Source organism: Otolemur garnettii, unplaced genomic scaffold (assembly GCF_000181295.1).
Source record: "Otolemur garnettii isolate 467f Iridium unplaced genomic scaffold, OtoGar3 scaffold00002, whole genome shotgun sequence".
Lineage (NCBI taxonomy): Eukaryota > Metazoa > Chordata > Mammalia > Primates > Galagidae > Otolemur > Otolemur garnettii.
In genome coordinates this window covers 23,850,208-23,871,976 of record NW_003852397.1, presented here as the reverse complement: position 1 = coordinate 23,871,976, position 21,769 = coordinate 23,850,208, and the positions used below count along the sequence as shown (strand labels likewise).

Below are 21,769 nucleotides of genomic sequence, written 5' to 3'. Positions count from 1 at the left end.
AAGCTCGGTTCTGAATGTATCTCTGCCCACACACACACACACACACACACACACATTTACACACATATGGGCCCTAGGAAACAGATTTCAGACATTTCAGGAGCCAACATGATTAAATTTCACTCCTTTATGGTAAAATAATGAACAGTCACTAAAGTACTCAATAAATAAAGCGTCTCAGTAGACACTTTACTGTATCTATCACAAATACTCTGGAGGAATGGAGTAATTGTCCTTGAGTAGCTGATATAAATAAGCTTTTTTGAATTATGATGTTATGATGGATTATATTTTTTCCTTATGTCACTAGAAGGACTTCTGAAGGAGGGAGTAGAAACATCCTGTATGAAGTGCAAAGTTACTCTTTCTGCTAACCCCTCCCTCATCTGTTCTCAGCCCTCCTTTCGTCTGCATGACCCCTCAAAGATCCCGTGCTTCTCTCTCGGTGACCATCTTTTACATCTCCCACTGGCTGTTAGTTCCAAACTCCCCTCAACAGGACGCTTAAGAGTTCTCTGTGGTGTCTCCTTTGGATGCTCCAGAGATAAACCAGCTTCCCAGAAACCTCTTCCTTCTGTTGTTTACTCCATTTCACTAGTTGTTCCTTTTCAGTTTCCTCCGCTGGGTCTAAGTCACATCCTTGGTCTGTTAAGGTGCTTCACAATTCATGTTTCAGAGTTCTCCCCTCTCTTTTCTCTTCTAAATGATCTCATTCAGTCTTAAGGGTGTACCTGAACAGGTCTAAAACTGAAATTCTGCCCCTCCCAAAATACACTTGACCTTTCTATAATATCCCCATCTCAGTCAACAGCCAGTCACTCCACTCTACCATTTGCTCTGCTAACAACCATGGAGTCAACTTTGTCTCCCTCTCTCTCACAGTCCACGTGTTTCTGTCCCCAGATGCCACTGGTGCTACCAGCAGTAACTTCACTGGATTATCCTGTACCAAGCCACCTCTTGCCATTGGGAAATCTTAGGCCTTCAGGACATTTGGTTACCCCTTGGAGTTCTGCTGGCTTCATCTCTTACCATGCTCTACCCACCCACTCTGTTCCAGCCACCCTGGCCTCTTGCTGTCTGCCAAGCATGGACCAGCCATGGGCTTGTCTCTGGGCAGGGCACTTGCTTTTCCCTCTGGCTGGAGTGTTCTACCTATAGACATTCGTGTGGCCCTCTCCAGATACATCTCTACACAAGCCTCCTCTGTATATCCTAGTGTTAGGATGTCACTAACCATCCTAGTTAACATGGTACCCCAGTCACTCTAAATTCACAGAGACTGCTTTATTTTTCCTAGTAGACCTTGTCCCGACCTGATACATAGCATTACATTATATATCTATTTGTCTATTGTCTTACTTTCTTAGGGAAAAGTGTAAGCTCCAGAACATGGAACTTGGACTGTTTTTTCAGTTTAAATTGCCAGCATGATGAAGCAGGTCTTATTAAATATTTGTTGAATAGAGGAATAAAAAATGCCACCTTATCTTCAAAGAATTCACAGTTTGGCATAAGAGATAGATACATACAAATAAAGGATGGGACACAGATATTTTATCTTTTATTCACAGTGTTGGAATAAAGTATATGCTTAGTAGATGTTCAATTTCTGAAAGAACGTTTGATTGAAATAATGATATGAAGTTAAATGTTTTAGTTGTATACAAAACATACAAAATATATGCTACAGTATGGATAGACTTTGTGGTACAGGTAGGGGTTTGGATGGGGCTTTAAAAATAGATACCATGTCACAGGAATTGTCGCAGGGAACTGTAAGAGCCAAGATCGCTGTGCATGTTTGGAAAAGAACAAGAAACTCCTAAGGTGACATCACTTAAAAGGGAAGAGAGGACATTGAGCCTGGAACAGGAGATTTCTGAGGGGGTTTCTGAGCTATGACATCTGAGCTTTCCTGGGATAGGCAGTGGAAAACTTAGAAAGGTGGGTGAGCGCCACTGCTTAGGCATGGCTGTTAAAAGTCTACCATCTTTGCTTTGGTAAGAAACAGTGAAGACTTGAAAGAGCTCTGTGGACATGAGTTGGCAATAATTCACACTCCCAGGTAGGTCAGCCTCTTCTGTTGGTACCTCAGAATCCATTTTTGTATCTCAGGAAGAAGCTGTCTCTTCTTTGCCCTGGCTGGTTTCTCTGCTTCACACGTCAGCCCTTCTTTTCTCACTGTGTGTAGGTCTTTGCTTTGTTAATTAGGCTGATGGTTCCAACCGGTGGTGGCATCAGTGAGTCATGAAATAAATCATTTTAGGGGCTTTTGACCAAGATTTTTTTCGAAAAATGTGAGGTGATAAAATTGATAAATGATATGGTATTGACACATCAAATTTTTGTGTACTGACTTAAGATGTAAAAAAGAGTTTCTTATAGTGGTTGGATTGATAAAGTTTGAAAGACCCTGAACTATCCATTTTAATTACATATTTTGATTCTTTCAGGGTCTTTGCATAAACATATACACAAATCATGTAAAACAACAATGGAACAAAAACAAAAAAGCACTCTGAACTGATCCTTCTAACCAATCCAGTCAGTATTTTCTCTTTATTCCTGAAGTTTCTTTTTTGTTGATTTATTATTATTATTATTTTGGTTTTGAGACAAAGTCTCACTCTGTCACCCTAGATAGAGTGCCATGGCATCATCATAACTCACAGCAACCTCAAACTCCTGGGCTCACAGGATCCTCTTTTTCTCATACTCCTGAGTAGCTGGGACCATGGGTGCCTGCCATAATGTCCAGCTAATTTTTCTATTTTTAGTGGAGATGGCGTCTCCCTCTTGCTCAGACTGGCTCAAACTCCTGAGCTCAAGAGATCCACCCACTTCGGCCTCCCAGAGTGCTAGGATTACAGACATCAGCCACTGTGCCCAGCCTTTATTCTTGAAATTTCTTAAAGCTGTAAACTCAAACCCTTGTGTAATGTCTGCTTCCACAGTTGATGGTCAGAATTTATCGTTGATTCTCATAGTTAGGTGCCGCCATATTTGCTCCCTCTCTGTGAGAGAGCAGGTTGATGCTGTTCACTGCCATTCTCTCTTCCTTTGGTACCAGTGACATTGCTGCCTGTGTTCCCACATCTCTGACTGCTCCTGCCTTGGTTCTTCCTTTTCTTCTCACTTTCCCCAAATAGGAAGTCCTGCCTTTCCTTTTTTTCTATATATTCCCCTTGGGTAACACTAGCCTGGGAAATCTTATCTGACTGTAAGTCATTTATTAACATATCTCTTCCTTCATCTGCTCCTGCAATTTTCAGACTTTCATTTCCTGCAGCTATTTGCATATTTCCATTCAGACAGACGCTTCACATCCATGTGAAACATAAATTGTCTTGCTTCTGCAGCTGCTCTCTCCTGGCTTCCCTGTTTCAGTTGGTGCCACCACCATTTTGGGGGGCAACCTAGTTAAAAAACTCAGTGTTCTACTCTGCCTAGATCTCCACCCCCCACGTCTAATTAGTTATCCATTCTGTACAGTGGTATTAAACCATTTTCTCACATTTACTTCCTTGTTTCTATTCTTGTTACTATTACCTACCTTCTGGCTCTAATTAGCTTTTGCCTGCACGAGTGTGCTGGCCTTTTAATTGGTCTCTTTGCTTTTCTTCTTTGCCTGTTTCAATTCCTTATACTCCATTCTGTCACCATAGCCTTCCTACAGTGTTGTTCTGATCATATTAACCTTTTTCTTAAAATAAGAAGTTGTAGTGTTTCCTTATTACATGGAAAATTAAATAGCTATTTCTTAGATGGGTATTTAAGGATTTCTACAATATGGCCACCATTCTCCCATTCATTTTCATCTGCAATTATTCAGTTCTGTCTGAACGCCATGCTCCAAATCTGTTACCTACTAGTTTTCAAACATTCCTTCTGTTTTTTGTTTTCAAACCCAAGTAATTTCCTACTATCTTCTTCGATCCGCTGTTTGAGATCTATTATACATACTACTCCCTCTTTTCTTTTGAAGCTTTCAAAATTAATTGTGGTATTTTGTATCTTTGAATTCTCTTTATATTTATATCAACATTCCTAAGACACACATTTTTATACTGAGCTTCTCCAAGAAAGAGCACGCTTCTCGTGTATTTTTTATTATAGTGCTCCCACCAGAGAAGTATTAGTTAATTACTTAATTTTTCTGATCCAAATGGTTCATATTTTAATAGACAATTAAATAGCATTCTCTTGTTTAAATCTAGGCATCAGGGAGAGATTAGAGAAAGGAAGAAAAAATACTATTATTTTTATACACCTACCACTTGGTGCCTGTATGAAAAACAAGAACATGTATATTATCCTCATCAATAGCCAACTCAGCCAAAAATTTACATTTACACCCTATAAAAAGCTTAGGATTCCAGCCAACAAGAAAGAGGAACTTACAGAGGAGAAGGAGATGATTTACATGAAAATGTTTTCATTTCCTTTTTTCACTGAAGATGAAGAAAAGTGAGTAGGCACAGGTGGAAAGATCGCCCTGTCTGAATTGCTTTGTGGTCCTTTAATACCCAAGGTAAGGTGTCCAGAATTCTAATTCCGAACCAACCCACATAGATTCTTTTCAAAAGCAAATTGTGGAGCAAAACCACACTACCTTATTGAAGTCTATAAATCAGTTAACAGAAAGTGTAGGTAGTCTTAGCAAAAAAGATGAAAACATCTAAGGTTTTCTTCAATATATAACCCCATGCAGAATGTTCAGACAGCACTCAAATAAGATATTCTAGTTTTTGTTTCTCCTTATGGCTGTGTTTCCATGGCACCAAGCTCAGACTATCATGAGAGAAAGGAGGCTGTGATTCTGAGAGATATAACTTTTTTTTTCTTTGAGCATAATAACAAGTCATCCTCCTTTAATTGTGCTGTTTTTCAATGGTTGTCTTCATAATTAGTTCCCAATCTTGAATTAAACACACAAAATAAATGGAAACAGCCCCAAAATTAATATTATATGCACCCAACTAATCCTTCATGACTGACGTTATGGGCGGAACTATATGCAAACGCTAGACCTGTATATTTCTAAAGCCATAAAGATGTGTACATGCGTCATTTATTCATAAACATATCTTATGTTAATATTGGTATTTTCATTTTCATTAATAAGCATTATTTACTCAGAACAGGATTTTTATAGGAAAAATAAACTATAGAGTATTATGCGCCCATTTCTGTCATATTTTTATATTATTAAAAAAAAATCTGTCTTAAGTTGTGATTTTTGTCTACATGGAAAAAATAGCCAAATCATAGACAGCCCATGTGCCAGACAGATGGCGTTACTGATCAGGAAATATGGTTACACTTCTCAGGCTTACTTGTTGCTGGAAGAAATCAGAGGGCAAGCACATTGCTGACAGTCATTTGGCAATCCCTTGACAATTCCATAATATCCAAGAGCACATCGTTCACAGAAGTCACCAGCAGTGTGATGCTGACAATTCTGTAAAGGAAAAGGGAGAAAAAGTTTGTTTTTAATCTAGTGATGGAATGTAATTTATCACACAGCTTCCCACTTACGAACAGGTGTGTCTGTGAACACAGGTACTGCCACTCCAGCACACACAGGCACATGTACCTGCACATACACTTTATCATGGACAGAGAGCTCAGATTTTGATATAATTTTTTAAAAACTTCCTTTCATTTGAGAAATTTATCCCGTGCTATGGTCACGATACTGACAATACAAATTGTCAGTTTACATTTTTGTTCCTCTACATTGGGAAACAGACGTCAAGAATCTCTAACATTTATTATTTTTTTCTGGCCATTTATGTTTCTTCACATTCCAGGCTTTAGGCCTGTGGGATGCCAGAAAAATGCTAAGAGGACTGGGACCGCAACAGGTGCTCATCACTGAGTTTTCCGATACCAAACCAAGGTGGAAAGCATACATGCTTCACTAGGCCACGAGAACAAAAATGGCCAGCCTAATAGATGAATGTTAGTCATCTATTCCTTGTCAAAGGTTGGTGGTTCTTCAGAAAAACAGAGGAACCAAGCTTAAATGGACAATCTCAGTCAGTATTTTCTTCTTTAATGCTTGCATAAGAGGAGACGTCAGGGTGCTATGCTTCAGACGTAAGAAAATGAGAGCAGTTCCTGAATAGCATGTAAGTAGTTTTGAAATTACAATTCTCATGACGTAGAATCATATTGAAAACAAAACAATCGATTTCACAATAAAGACTTAGGGAGAGCTATATGCAAGGTGCTGAATCAGGGAAGAAAAAAAGGTAAAACAATATCCTGCTTTCTAGGACTCACTGCAACTTTGGGTGGGGAGGGGGGAGAAACCTGACAAATGAAGATGGCAGCAAGAATCCAACAGCGAATGTTGGTTAGCGGAACTACGACACTTGACTTTGCGAGCTGAGAAACAGGGAGACGTAGAGGGAATTAGGAGTTGGGTGTCAGCTTGATTTTATGACAGGATTTTGAGTGGTCCAAACCGTGACTTAACGTTTTATAAACAAATTTGTCAATGAAAGAAAAGCTGAGATGCCAACAAAAGGCAGCAACAAAATAGGTGGACATGTTAGGGGTCTGATTTCCTGATCGGCTCAGCTGGAGCCACAGAGCTGCCTGCAGGGTCTCTGTTGAACTTGGATGGCATCCCATACACTGAACTCTGCTTTATTCAATCAATCAAGAACGTATTTATGGTTCAGGCAACGGCTGGTATGGTTTATTCATGACAAACAACAGCTGAAGTCATTTCCACCACAGAGATTGCCATGGAATTTAATCTTTTTATTTTTTTCATTAGAACTTCTAGGAACTCTTTGGGGGAGTTTATGCTATTGCCTGCAGTGAAACCATGACACTGCCACAATGAATTTTAAACCATTGTCTTTTTACGTTTCTTGTGCTATAGTGGAAAATACACTGGGACACGTACAGATGCCTTTTAGAACTTAATGTAAAATGGATCCCGTTTTCTAATATGACAGGTACAAATCTCAAATCTTCTAATTCTCTGCCTCACTCTCAGTTGAGGAGAGTCCCTTATTTTCAGAGAAAAGAAAGCCCTCATTTGTTGACTCCCTCGGATTCCTGCCAAACAATTCTCTATCTTGCCTGTAATTTGCTGTCATTTTGACACTTATTTCTGTCCTTTGTCTAAAGCTACTTTCTTCCTAAACTGTTTCCTTGCCTGCAACCTCCCCATCTTCTCCAGTCTCGTAATTCTCTCCTTCTTTGCTGGCTTGTTCCCATCGACATTTGAAGCTAGTCAAGCTTTTCCTATCTTAAAAAAAAAAAGGTCTGGACGGTATCAAGTTGCTTGGCAATTCCTATCTTATTTTTTATAAGCCTACATTCCTGGTCTCTATTTCTTTTACCTCTCATTCATCCTTTAAATAGGATTTCCTATTGAACCAATTCCAGTTCCTTGTTGCTAAATTGAAATTTATGAGCAGATAATCAGTTCTCATGATATATGAATTTTTTACAAGGACTGACATTTCTGGATTCTCTTTCTTTGAATTTTTCTCTTTTCGTGGTTTCTTTAACAGTAGGTCTGTTGATTTCTCTCCTACCTCTATAGCTTGTCTTTCTTACTCATGAAATCCTCCTTCCCTTTCTGGTTAGTAAGATTGACATCCCTCATTCCAACCTTGGCTCTCACCTGTCATTTCCCTACACATTTTACCTTGGTGATTTCACCCATTACTATGATTTCAGCTTCCTGTGTGCCAAAAATTCCACATGTTTTTATACATTTGGCCTGGATATCTCTAATAAATTCCAGACTTCCATTCATGATTGTTTCTTGGATAGGTCTCCTCGCACAACAAAGAAGCACCTTGAATTGGAAATGTCAAAAATGAAGCTGACCTCACCTAAGCCTGCTGACCTCCACATATTCACCATTTCTTCTGGAGTCACTGGCATCCACTCAGTTGCGCAGGTCAGCAACCCAGAGGCCTTTGGTAACCCAGATACCTATTCCATCACTAACTCCATGATTCTACTGCTCTCTGTTTCTTGATTTCCTGTTGCTACTATTTTTTTTCTGGCCACTATCATTTTTTCCCCTAGATCAGGGTCCTCAAACTTTTTAAACTAAGGAGCCAGTTCACTGTCCCTTAGACCATTGGAGGGCCGGACTGTGGGCCCCTGGACGAGTCGGCTGCTAAGCAGGACAGGCAGCAGCGGCAAAAACACCCGGTGGGCTGGATAAATATCCTAGGTGGGCTGCATGTGGCCATGGGCCATAGTTTGAGGATGCCTGCCCTAGATTATGGAATAGTCTCTTAGCTAAAGATTCTATTTCCAAATGTTCCCATCCAGTGATTTCTCCATGCTGCACTCAGAGTGTTCCTCCTACAGAACACATTGCACCAGGCCCTTCTCTTGCTTGAAAGCCTGCACACGTTCCCCACTGCCTTCAGGATGAATTCCACACTCCCTAGTATGGCCAAGAGAGCCTTCAGAATTGGCCCCTGCAGCTGTTCTCTAACCACTGTTCCCTTTGCATGTAATGCTGTAGCCATCCAGGGCCATCAGAAATTCTCAAATAATATAAATTCTCTTTCTTGCTTCTGGGTGGGGATCTTTTATTAAAGAATTTTTTTTTCCACTTCTTATCTGGTTAGCACTTATTCATTTCAGCTGCCATTTTAAAATGTCCCTTTCTCTGATAAACATTCCCTGATGTCTTAAGTCTGTTTAGATGTTCTCTGTAGCTCTACACAGTGCAAGAAGTATGGTAGGTGTCCAACGACTCTTCTGAATGACTGCCTGACTGACCGCATGTTCTAGGCAGTAGAGATAAAACTGGTCAGGCTTCTTCTTAAGATGAAGAAGGCCAAGTTTCAAGTCTAATTACAGGAAAGTGGTTAGCAAGGGAAAATGATTTGTCATATTTTGATATTGATTTAAGTACCATAATTCTCTCTTACTCAACCATCTAAAGGAACCATCATTTTTAGCAATAAAATAGCCATTCCATATTTAACAGTAGCATTGTGAGAGATAATGGCTCCATGATAAAATAATTATCTCTGAATTCTAGTCTCAAATCATTCGCAAGGTGTCATGCTGATGAATAAGTGTTAACTGGTGAGTGTTTTAAGAACATATTTTAGAGTTATAGAAATGAACAATGTGCCAAAAATATATGAAATCCTCAACATAATTTGCAGCATTTTGCTTTTGTAATAAAATCACTGAATAATGAATTATTTTACGTAACCAAAAGGTGACATGAATAACTGACTCAAAATACTTAAATTGATGATCATTACTAAAAATACAGAGAGATTAAAAACTATAGTTTTGTTTCTTTTATACCTGTAGTTTTATGTAATTTCTTCACAGAGTAAGAAAATATTTCCTAGAGTTGCTGACATACTAAACTTGGTTAATCAAATCACTTGTCCTGGTTAGAGCGGCAAACACCACACATAAACCATGAGTCTGTTTTTGAAAGTTTTCATAGGCCTTTCCTGTATGCTTTGTAATAGGGACATAATATTTTCTTTTGTATAGAAATTAGCCTTTGAGGCAAATTTCTACATCCTGGATGCCTAATTAGAAGTTTAATTATATTCTCAAGAGTGTATATACTAGTATCTTCAGTAATAGATTAGGATATATAAGATTTGTAAGGTTTTGCGTGTACATTGGAAAGCTGGTGGTATATATTCCTTCTGCCAAATCAAATGAATATAATGTTAATATTATAGTATCTGAGACCTAAGGTAAAAAGTTACTTCGCCTTACTTTCGTCCTATACAGGGATGCCTTCTTTTGTTCCTTCCTTGAGAAATCATTAAGGCATGCATTCTTATGAGTCAGCCCTTTTCATCTTGCATAACTATACACTATGGAGTTTTCCTTATGTTGAATGAAAATTTATTTCACTCTAATTTTCAGTCAGTAATCCAAGTTTTGCCTTCTGAGGTTATGCAGAGTAAGTCTAATTCCGTTTTCCCAGCGACTGTCCTCAGTAAGAGTATTATTACTTCCTAAATCTTTTTTTTTCAAGTTAAACATTTAACAACCATAGTTACTGGTAACTACTTCTAAAACACAGCATAAGTCTCTAGAAGGGACTTGAAAATACATCAAATGTACTTTCTTCCATGATGTGTATCTTGCAAGAGAGTAATACTCTGTGTTGGCACCCAGCAAATCTACAATCAAGTAAAAACCCCTATTTTATGTGAATTGCTAATATACATCGTTTTCTTTATTCTTTTCCTTAAACACTAGACAGTAAGTTCCTGGAGGACAAGGCCCACGCAGTACATATCCTTACATTCACAGCACCTACCATCAGGCTGCTTATTACAAATGATAATTAATCAATGCCACAAGAATGAATGAACAAGTGAGCTACCTAAGTTCAAATCTTTTCTACTAATTTCATCTTGTTAATTGTAACTCATAGTTACAACTGTTGACACCTTTTCCCACCGACACATTGGGTAACACTTCCTGTTTTATGCTATCTGAACATTTGAAAGTTCCACATAATAGATGGATATTTTGAACAAAGCTGTATCAAACACGCAGTCCTTGCCTCCTAACCAGAGACCTCTCTAGCAGGTACTGTGGGTCACATTCATTTTTTAGCAACTTATACTCCCATCAGCCTATCAGCTGCATAACATCCAGCCCATATTTCTACACTCAGTTGTGAGGATATCTTGAAACAGTCCATCAAATGCCTATTTAAATACAAACCAACGTTTGAATCACAGATATGGTCTTTACTGTTTTATGACCTAAGCAAATTATTATTCCTCTCAGCCTCAGTTAATCAACTATAAAATAAAAAACAATCGTGTCTACTTCATAAATTTATTGTAAGAGTAAGTTAGAAAAATCTATGTACAGTGAGCATATCTGGTTCTGGTACCCATGTAGGCTTGGACACATGGTAGCTGTTACTATGTTTTCTTTATTTGAGATATGATGTATCACACCATCTGATAAATTTGATATTGTACTAGAATCTGAGACTCCAGGATCTTATATTATGAATATAGTAATCCTAGCACTTAGGTTGATAGATGTTATTGAGCACTGCTTAGTTTTTCTACAGTTGATGGATATTGGTTAAGTAAGCAATCCTTGATTTTCACTGGAGATCATAATCAATCTATTTCCTACCTTTTATTTTTCTTTATAAAACCTGGAGAAAACATTTCACTGCTTCCTATCTTGTGACAAATTTCATATTCTCATGATTTCTCAAATATTTTTCAGACAGGGCCCTTAATCACTATTGCAGATTGTATCAAGACTCTAGGATATAATTCACTTGAGCTTTCAAACTCAAACTCATTTAATCAGCTAAGAAGAGTGTGTTTACTCTCTCACAATCTGGAGAAAATATCTCATAGAGGGTTTGAAACCTGTTTTTAATACTTTTTGGCCAAGGCTTTATATGTTGCTTATATTTCCTTAGCATTAATTTCAGAGCTGTAATAAGATGGTAATCATCCCTATTTTGGCAAAGTTGTTTGATAGATTAAACAAGGTTTACAAAACACCTTAAACATAGCAGATTCTATTAAATCTGTAGATTCACAATAAGTCTGCCTCTTTACTGAAGAAATGGCTAATTGCTTACCCACAGATGCTGATGATGTTCCAGTCAGCAGAGTAGATCAATAATAGGGAATATTATTTATTCTTTTATTTTTAAAATAAGAATTTTGATATAGTTTATTTTTACAAAATATTTAATATTTAAAAAGTTCTTTGAACTAGCCGAGGCTTCAATATCCCCCAAATAGGAGTAATAATTCTGACCATAGGGTATAGTAATGATTGAATGAGAATATCCCCTATCTGTGTATGTGTGTATATATATACAAATTAGTGTTAGTTTGTTTACCTCTCTCCTCCCCACCTTGGGGTTCAATATCACATAGGGTTTACTCTTCTACTTCGAAAAAGAAAAATTCTTTAAGGGCAACAATGACCCAGCTATTGATAATAAGATGGCTATGTGTAGGATTTAGTGGGGATGAAACTATAACTCTCTCGCAAGTGTCATTAGGTACTATGAAGAACATAGTTAAAAAGTGTTGTGGGTTTCTTTGAAATATTTAGCCTATAAAGTTTTCTACAGTTATATTTCCTCTCCAGTCCACATTTTTAGAGACATGTAAAAAAAAAAAAAGAAAAGAAAAAAAAGTGATGGACCTATCTCTAAATATTATCACACTGGGGGTCAAGGCTTGCTGTGATTTGAATATTTATGTCTTGCAAAAATCCTATGTTGAAATCTTATCCCCTCACATCTTAGTACTAGGGGTTGGAGCTTTTTGGAAGTTATTGGGTGATGAGGGCATAGTCCTGCTAATTGAGATTAGAGCCCTTAGAAAAGACTCCAGAGAGCTATCTAGGCCCTTCCAAACAGTAAATAGGCCCTCCCCAGACACTGAATTTGCTGGAGGCTTGAATTTGGACTTCCCAGCCCTCATACTGTGAGAAATAAACTTCTGCTGTTTGTTAAGTTACCTAGTTTATATTTTGTTATAGCAGCCTGAATGGACTGAGAAAATCTTGCATAGTGCTAGACCGAAACATGGTTTTCATAGCTTTTGATCAATTATTAACTAATTTTTGATTATGAATGGTAGATAACATACATGGTTATTAACATCTTTATGATGATCACCATAATTGTTTTTATAGATCTTAACCATGTACTAAGTAGTGTTCTAAGTCTTTTATTTAGTATTTCATTGAATCTATACAAAAACTCTATGAGTGAGTACTATTATTATTTTCATTTTATACATGAGGAAACTAAAACTGCACTAGGTTAAAAAAAAAAAAAAGACTAGATTCACACAGCCAATAAAGGGTAAAGACAGAATGTGAGTCAAGGCAGGATGACTGCAGAGCTCACCCTTGTCACCACAGCAAAGCAGAGGGCACCACACTGTCTAATTGACATGACACAGCACTGTGACCCATAGTACACATAAAGTCAACTGGCTTCTAAAGTTCCAGCGTGGGAATAATAATAGCTATTTCCTATTTGCCGCACAAGGCTCTTTCAATTATGAACAAAGTTGTTTAAATTCGAATTCATGAGTTCTATAAAAGAAAATACAAAAATTCAGAGCATAACAATTTATAGTAACTGTGTTTGTTTGATGGGAATATCTATTTATTTTTCACTTTACTAGGGCTTTCTCAGAAATAGACCTGCACTTGGAATTGGGATTTGCTGTTTTTTATTCTTTCTTTTTGAGACGGAGTCTATATTGCCCAGGCTGGTGGCAACTCCTGGACTCAAGGGATCCTCCTGCCTCAGCCTCCTGTATAGCTGGAATCACAGGGGCAAACCACCACTCCTGGTTCACATTTAGGCTTCTTAAGGAATAAATTAGCTATAATAGCCAACTGGTCAAAAGAGGACAATATAAAGTTAATAACTTTTATCCTCCTAAAATTGAAATTATGAATTCTTTATGAATGTTTCTAAGTTAAATTATATAATACCAATATATAATTGTTTAAAAATGCCTGTGATGATTGCATAAGAAGGAAAAATACATTTAACTTCATTTCCTATAAATTAACCCTAACCAAAAATAACGTATTGAATTTTATAAGCAAGGAGATGGTTAAAGAATACTTCTCAAAAATAAAATAGTAACTATGTTAGGAGTTCAATGATGATTAATGTTAGTTATGCATTCAGTCAAAAATACCATTTATCATTTTGCTAAAGTGGAAAAAAGTATATATGAGCACCTCTTAAACACATCTGTCTCCTCACCCTACTCTCCATAATAAGTATATGATACATTTCAATAGCCTATCCCTATTGAAAGAAGATATACTTAAGAAGCCAGCAATAGAAAGAAGTTTTCTTAACATGACAAGAAATATTTTTCTTACACTAACCACCAGCATCATACCCTATGTGGAAAAACCTGAGGTGCTCATATTAAAATCAGGAATAAATGGAAAGCTGATTACTCTCCTATTTAACATTTTTTGGAAGACTTAGTGCAACTATCTAATTATTATAACACATACATTCTGGCAAGTAAAAAAATAATTATAATTATTTATAAATAACATTGTTATAAACATAAAAAGAATCAAATCAACTGAAAAATTTCTAGAGCTAAAATAAAAGTGACTGGATATCAAATACGTATACAAATCATCTATTCTGTTAATGTTTACCAGTAATGACTAGTTTGTAAAAAAACTATATTGAAACAAAAAAAAGTAATGTTTACTATTGAAATGAAAATATAAGATATAGAAATAAGTTCAATATGAGAAAATTATGCATGCATGCTCTATGTAAATAATGTTAAAACAGATTACTGTAAGAAATAAAATGTTTGAATAGAGAAGAGTATCATATTCCTGGGTTGAGGGAAAATAACTAAATAGTATAAATATAGCAATTCCTCACAAATAATTTAATGTCAATCAAAATTCTAGTAGTATTTTTGGGACATTTTGGGATAATGTATTTAGTACATTTTTCATATGTAGATATGAAAATTAAAAGAAAAAAGAATAATGAAGGGTCTTGTTTTATCAGATACCATAACTTACTATAAAATTAAGGTAAGCAGAATATTGTAACAAGAACTGAAGGTAATAGAATTATAGAATTAAAAGGATGATCGCTCAGACATATCTTAATATGGATAAAATAAATGTGTATGTATTCAGATAGCATGATGTAGCAAGGAAAAAAGGAAATGTTAATCAACAAGTGTTTTGTTATAGTAATTTAGATGTGAAGAAAGATTACATTCCCCTATCACAATCAATTCCAAAAAGCTTAAAGAGTGGATCTAAAATGCAATCATAAAATAATGGTAAACACAACGGGATCCCAGTTCAAGTGTTTAATTGTTATTTTTCTTTCCTTTCTTTCTTTTTTATTTTCTAAGACAGAGTTTCATTTGTCACCCTTGGTAGAGTGCAGTGGTGTCATAGCTCACAGCAACCTCAAAATTCTTCTGTTCAAATGATCCTCTTGCTTCAGCCTTTCAGGGACTATAGGCACCTGCCACAATGCCCAGCTATTTTTTAAGAGATGGGATTTTGCTCTTGCTCAGGCTGGTCTCGAACTCCTGAGCTCAGGTGGTCCACCTGCCTCAACCTCCCAGGGTACTAGGATTACAGACATGAGCCACCACGCCTGACCCTAGTGTAAGTATTGAAAGCCACACAGTGGGTAAGATTCCCATTGGAATGAGTATAGTTAGAGAAACAAATCACTCCAAAGATTCAATCTCAGAAACACCATTATGGATAATGAAACACTAGGGGATAATGAGAAAGAAACAGCAAAAAAGACTCAGAAAGAGCTTTCATCAAGTTAGAAAACGCCCAGAATTTCATGACCTGGGAAGCAAAATGAACAGAGGCTTTCACGAAGAATGGGGTGGTTCACAGTGGCAAAGGACGCTGATAAATCTAGTGAGATAAAGATCAGTTGCCTACTAACAGCCATTGGGTCCAGTGTAGCAATGGACCCGACAGCCTATTTCATTAGTTCTAGAGGGAAGAGGTGGAGAGAAATTGTGGACAGAGTATAGACAACTCTTCACTGTATAGGAGAAGAAAGTAGTAGCTACCGGGAAGAGAGGTCAAGAGAGCTGATCTTTGTTTTTATGGAAGAAGAAACTAAAAGTGATATAGTGGGGTTGGGAGAGAAGCCTGAGTAATGTCATTGAGTTGAAGAGTGGTGGGTTCCGGAGCATATAAGGAAGGGGTGATCTTTTCTAGAAACAAGAATGGTTTATTCCAAGCAATGGAAAAGAGGCAGAATAACTGGGCACATATGAAGAAAGGTGGTGGCGTGTGGCAGTGGCAGCTCGTATACTTTTCTCCTAATGGTTTCTAACTTCTTTTTTTTTTTTTTTTGAGATGGAGCCTCAAGCTGTCCCCCTGGGTAGAGTGCCATGGCACCACAGCTCACAGCAACCCCCAACTCCTGGGCTCAAACGAGTCTCCTGCCTCTGCCTCCCAAGTAGCTGGGACCACAGGCACCCACCACAACGCCCGGCCATTTTTTGGTTGCAGCCGTCATTGTTGTTTGGCAGGCCTGGGCTGGATTCAAACTCGTCACCTTAGGTGTATGTGGCTGGTGACTTAGCCACTCGAGCCACAGGTGCTGAGCCAGCTTCTAACTTCTCAGTGAAATGAGAAACAACCACCAACTAACACTAAGGATGAGAAGGGGTGGGAGGAGAGGTTTGGGGTCAAGAGGAGAGGGGATGGTATGAAATAATCTTCCAAGAATGTGGAGGGGAAATGTGGCACAAAGGATCCATGGGAAGGGAGTGATCATGAAATTCAAGGTGAGACTAGAGGGCACAATTTCTTCTCTTCTTTATAGCCACACTCAGCTTAGAGGGCCCAGGAGCAGGAGAGAAGAGGATTCACGTGCTGCTGGAGTTAACTGAGAAAAATTAAATAAGGGAGTGGCAGGGATGTGAGCATCACAAAGCAGTGTTACTAGTGAAGGGTCCTGGATAGTAAGCTGGTGGAGAAAGTGAGGGTGCAGGAGAGGTAAGAACAGGAAAGGGTGAGTGAGCATCAGTGGTGAGATTATAGCCGTGAACCGGAGAGAAAAGTGAGGGCGGTCAAAGGATAGGCACTTCAAATGCAGACCACAGAGGCCCAAGAAACTGAGAGCTAGAGGTATGTCAAAGCTAGAACCTAATTATAGCCTAAGAATATGGGGAGAGGGAGGGAGAGAGGATGGGGAGATGGGTGGAGGGCGGGTGATTGGAGGGATCACTTCTGTGGTTTATCTTACAAGGCTACAAGTGAATCTTTCTAAGAGTAGAATATAAACTTGTTAACACAATAACTAAGAAAATGACAAAGGCTATGTTAACCAGTTTGATGAAAATATTTCAAATTGTATATGAAAACACCACACTGTACCCCATGATAGCATTAATGTACACAGCTATGATTTAATAAAAAAATAAAAATTTTAAAAAAAGAATTAAAGAACTCTATCTCTAATAGATATCCTTTTCTGGCAGAGCGTGAAAGTAATTAATAAAATGTTCATTAAAAAAAGTTAATTTTGTTGACATTAAAGGCACCAAGAATTATGATAGGAATAGAGCTAGAGGAGGCACCTTTGATTCCGAGGAGGGGAAATCTGCAAAGAATGAGTGGGCAGCATCTGCGGGTTGGGAGGTGAGTTCGATGAGCAGGTTTAGTTGGCACAGGGAGGGTGGCGTGAGACTCAAAGCTGTGGAGAATGTGAGGATAACTCTAAACTGGCGTGTGGGGCAGGGACACCCCCTACCTGGGGCTCAGGCAGTGGAGAGTGTGAGGGAAAGCGGTGGTCTCTACCAGGGAGGGCTGCAATGCCCAGCAGGCAGGGAGAGCCGGACGAGGGTGTGAATGGAAGAGGAGGGTTCTGTGGGGATCCTGCTGGTGCCGATTGTGAGTCCCACAAGGCCCAGCAGAAGAGTTCAGGGGAGCCCAGGAGGGAGATGGGCTCTGCAGAGATGCCCAGATCTGGCTAGGGATTAGAATTTGAGGGAGAAGGTGACAGGGGCAACCTCAATTTCTCACTGAGACTGACATCCAAGACCACGTGGTAGTCCTGACTCTTCCAAGGCAGATGGTGGCGGTAGAGAAAATAGGATGTTAGCAGGAACATAAAAACAAGGGCAACCTCGATTCCAAGGGAAATGGATACATTATGGGACATTGAATCAAAGAATGTAAAGATTTTAAAGAATATAACACCATAATCCCCTCCTGAGAGGTAAGTTTAAAAAGCAGAACACAAACTGTACTTATAATATTCTGCAAACATTATCTGTAAACCACATGCATGAAATTGGTAGGAAATATGTAAAGTAATACATTTTATGCTGAATTTTGAGTGAATTTTTTTCTCAATTATTTGTCTTAATTCTTTTCTAACTTCCAAATTTCTTATAAAAAGCTTATTTTTGTTTGTAGTCAGAAAAACAAAACTCTATGTAATTTTGACATCATCATATCCTGTGGTGCTTATCTAAAATGTTGTTAATATTCTATTTCTTGACATGAGCAGTGGTTTTCCAAGCGATCATTCTTTCATTGCTTTTTCTAGTATGGAATCTAGTGAATGTCTTTGTCTCCCCCATATTTTATTTCCCACACAGGGAGTCGGGTTTCCTGCAGCTTAGCTGGCTTCTGTCTGCGGCATCCGAGCGTTTGTTATGGGGGATGAGCACGTGCGCCGTACTGAAGACAGACAGGCTTAGGGGACTACCTGGCATACGGAGGTTTCAGGGTCACACAGGCTGCTGTGTCCATGACACTGACACGGGACACAGGTGCCCAGGGTTGGTCCAGGGGTTCGGCCACCTGGCTCGGAACGCAGTCGATAAAATCCTGGCATGCATGTCTGAAAGGAAAGGAAGCCAATTAGGACGCCAAGTTAGAAATCTTCATTAGCAACACCTGAATTCTTCCATAGTCGACAGGACAGACATCTTTCCCCCACCTGCGTTCAGGGCAACACCACTTACAAACACAAGCATCGACTTTTACACCTAATGTGCATTTCTGCCTGGCCTCTCCGGCGGGCAGGCAGCATTCCTGGGTCATCAGGCTTGAACCAAGGAACGCTTTCATCTTCACACATATGTCAGCCTGAAAAATGTAGGATAGTTTTCTTTTTCCTGGGAAAGAGGTTCACTTTTAAATAACATTATCCTACGGGCTAAAGAAAGACCGCAAATGTCCTTGCCAACCCCAAATCTGCTTCTACTGCGCTTCATAGATAACTAACAAATGACCAATGAAACTCAGCAAAAAATTAAATTAAAAAGTGTCAGGGATGCATTATTTATACCAGCATAATTTAAAGGCTATAAAAGTAAGAAATTCAAAATAATAAAAGGACTACATGTCTTGGGACTATTAGGCCACCAATAAAATTTATCTTTCCTTGATCATTTTTTTTTTCATTTTGCAATAAAAATCTAAAAACAAACAAAAATGCTAGTGACGTTGACGTGTGCAAAATCTAGACTTCCATCTTCACTGAAGTTTATTGCGTCTCAACAAAGTCTCTGTCTTTCTGGAAGGAAGGACACAACTCTGGAGCAGGGGTGAGAATAGTTGTGTACGGTGGGCTTAGGACCCTCGGTGGGCAAAGCCATAGACATTTGATTTATGAGTGAAAGTTAGCAGTGGGGTTTTCAGATCCCATTGAAGATTATAAAGGGATTGTTTTACCACCTTGGTAAAGATTGTTTTAACTTGAAAATCTTGCTCCCATTGTGGTTCCTGGATGAGAAGAGAAAAAAGAATATTGGGCTAAAATCCTCCTTAGGGCTCAGTGCCCTTTGGTTCTGGCTGGGCTGGTCTAGAGTGGAGAGCACAAAGAGTTTCCGAAAGGAGGGGAGGAAGCTCAAAAGTCGGCACTCTCCTTGTTTATTTTGATTTGGATAATGTGAAAGTGCCCAGATTAAGCACTTAATTAAGAGACACTCTGTTTTTATCGAGGCCTATAAGAAATTCTAATGAGATTTAATACCGGCTCAGCTTTGAACAAGCTGGTAAAGAAAAACGAGAAGAGTGCTCACAATATTTTGAGTCTCTTTTGTCTTAGGCTGGACATAATCACATATTTTAAAAAAGTTTATTCAGATGACTTAAAATCCAGGCTCCTCTTCGCCATTGTTACTGAATAAGGTCTGAAAATTATAGTTAAGAGATTCACTTGAGCATAACAGAAGAACAATCCAAGGTGTATTTAAAAGTGGCTCACGGTGTGGGTTGTACTAAATCTGTATCATGCCGACTGCGGAATAAAACTGTATTTCCTTTACATGGATGTCATCCTTGAATTCTTACACAATGATTTTTATCTTATTGGTGTATTTGTTTGGTGTGCATAAAAATAACACAAATCGAGAGAAAGTTCCTAGCTCCACTTTATGCCCTGAAGAGAAGAACGAAACAGGTTTCAGAAAAAAAAAATGAAGTTAAGACACAATACTCTCTGTCAAGGAATGACATGCAGCTCGGTGCCACAGACTGAGCTGTGCAGGGGAGCACTAGGCAGGTGTTCTGTCACACATGACACATTTCTCCTATTTGTCTGGCTCTTTCCTGGACAGGCAGCCCCCGTGGTGGGAGTGGATGGCCAGGCTCCACGTTGAGCTCTGTGTAGAACCAGGCCTTTCTCCATGGTTCTTGTAGTCATTTGGAGAACTTTTAAAAATACCGATGCCTGGCTCTACCCCTGGAGATACCAATTTAATTGGGGAGAGTTGGGGCCAGGGTTTGTTTTAAAATTCCTAAGGGAGTCTAAAAAGCAGTTGGGATCCAGAATCCTCTGCACCCTCTCCATTCTCTTCTGTGAGCATGTGCTTTTAAAAGGGCGTGTTGACTCCTTGGTTCTATAACATGAATAAATATGGAAACTTTGATTTTACACGTTAGTTCTGTCTGAGAGATGTGGGCAAGTTACTCTGAGACACAGGTTTCTCATCCTGCATGAGCAGGTAGAGGAACTCAGAGGATTTTAAAGCTCCTTTCAATTCTAACGTTTTCAGTTAATATAGATAAGCTTAGACTTTGTATCTCGATGAATTAAATTTCTGAGAGTTAGCACAAAAAAGAGACAGACTAATATACAATGCAAAAATTAGAAAGTTAAAATACATTTTTTTAAAAAACAGAAGGGGGCCTACTTATTCCTCTTTAATCCATTCCTTTCCAGGACTCCTTTTGTATTTATTCTTGATATTTTAAATGTTTTTTAAGGTGTTCTTTAATGTTGGATTATTTTTCCTCTCGGTGGACTGGGACAAAATTCATGAAAATCATTAATTTTTAGGGGGGAGTGAAAAAAGCTGCTTTTCGAGTCCTATCTGAAGTCAGTCCTTTCTGGAACACAATAGAGAATTAAAGAAAAGCAAACAAATAAATCCTTCACTGAGCTCATCTTATTTCTTTTTGTCTAACTCAAACTTTCTTAAAGTTCTCTTCCCATGTACTGAAATAATTCAGAGCTCAATATTCTTCTGCTCTCCTTCTGACTTTAATTTATTTCTATTACATGATGTCTTTTCAAACCCTCAGAATCAAATTCACACACAGAAATGTGAGAGGATAGAGAGAAGGGAATGAGAGAGATGAGAGAGCTAACCGGCCCGGGCTTGGGGCACACAGGCATTCTCTTTTCCTCATAGTTTAAGTACAAAAATAAACACTTGTACTAGAGCCAATAAAAGCACTCCATCTTGTATCTTTGCGTGGATTTTGCCAACAGGCAAACTTCAGTGTAATTCCTGTTTTGACACTTAGGGTGTGTGATTCTGTGCAGGTTTTGAATGTACGCTTCAGTTTTCTCACCTGAACATAAGAATGTACATGTATGTACAGTCATGTGCTGTGTGACATTCTGCTCAAAGACAGACCACATATATGGCAGTGGTTTTACCAGGTTATAATACCATATTGTTTTCTTCCACCTTTCCTACATTGAGATATGTTTAGATACACAAATGTTAGAATTATCTACAGTATTCTGTATAGTCACAGGTTTGTCACCTACAGGCTGTACCATAAATGTTAGGTATGAAGTAGGCTATACCACATATTCTAGGTGTGCAGTAGGCTGTACCATAAATGTCAGGTATGAAGTAGGCTGTACCATAAATGTCAGGTATGAAGTAGGCTGTACCACATATTCTAGGTGTGCAGTAGGCTGTACCATAAATGTCAGGTATGAAGTAGGCTGTACCATAAATGT

At 38.4% G+C, this 21,769-nt stretch overlaps 1 protein-coding gene across 2 annotated transcripts in view; it reads right to left on the bottom strand.

The window, feature by feature from the left end:
* Positions 1–21,769, bottom strand: part of LAMA2 (laminin subunit alpha 2) — a 614,120-nt gene that overhangs the window by 171,173 nt on the left and 421,178 nt on the right. For both annotated transcript variants that reach the window (XM_003781659.1, XM_003781660.1), the window contains exons 29-30: positions 18,272–18,406; positions 5,340–5,464 (exon numbers count right to left, since the gene is read on the bottom strand). In XM_003781659.1, the coding sequence (XP_003781707.1) occupies positions 5,340–5,464; positions 18,272–18,406 (260 nt within the window). The remainder of the gene's footprint in view (positions 1–5,339; positions 5,465–18,271; positions 18,407–21,769) is intronic.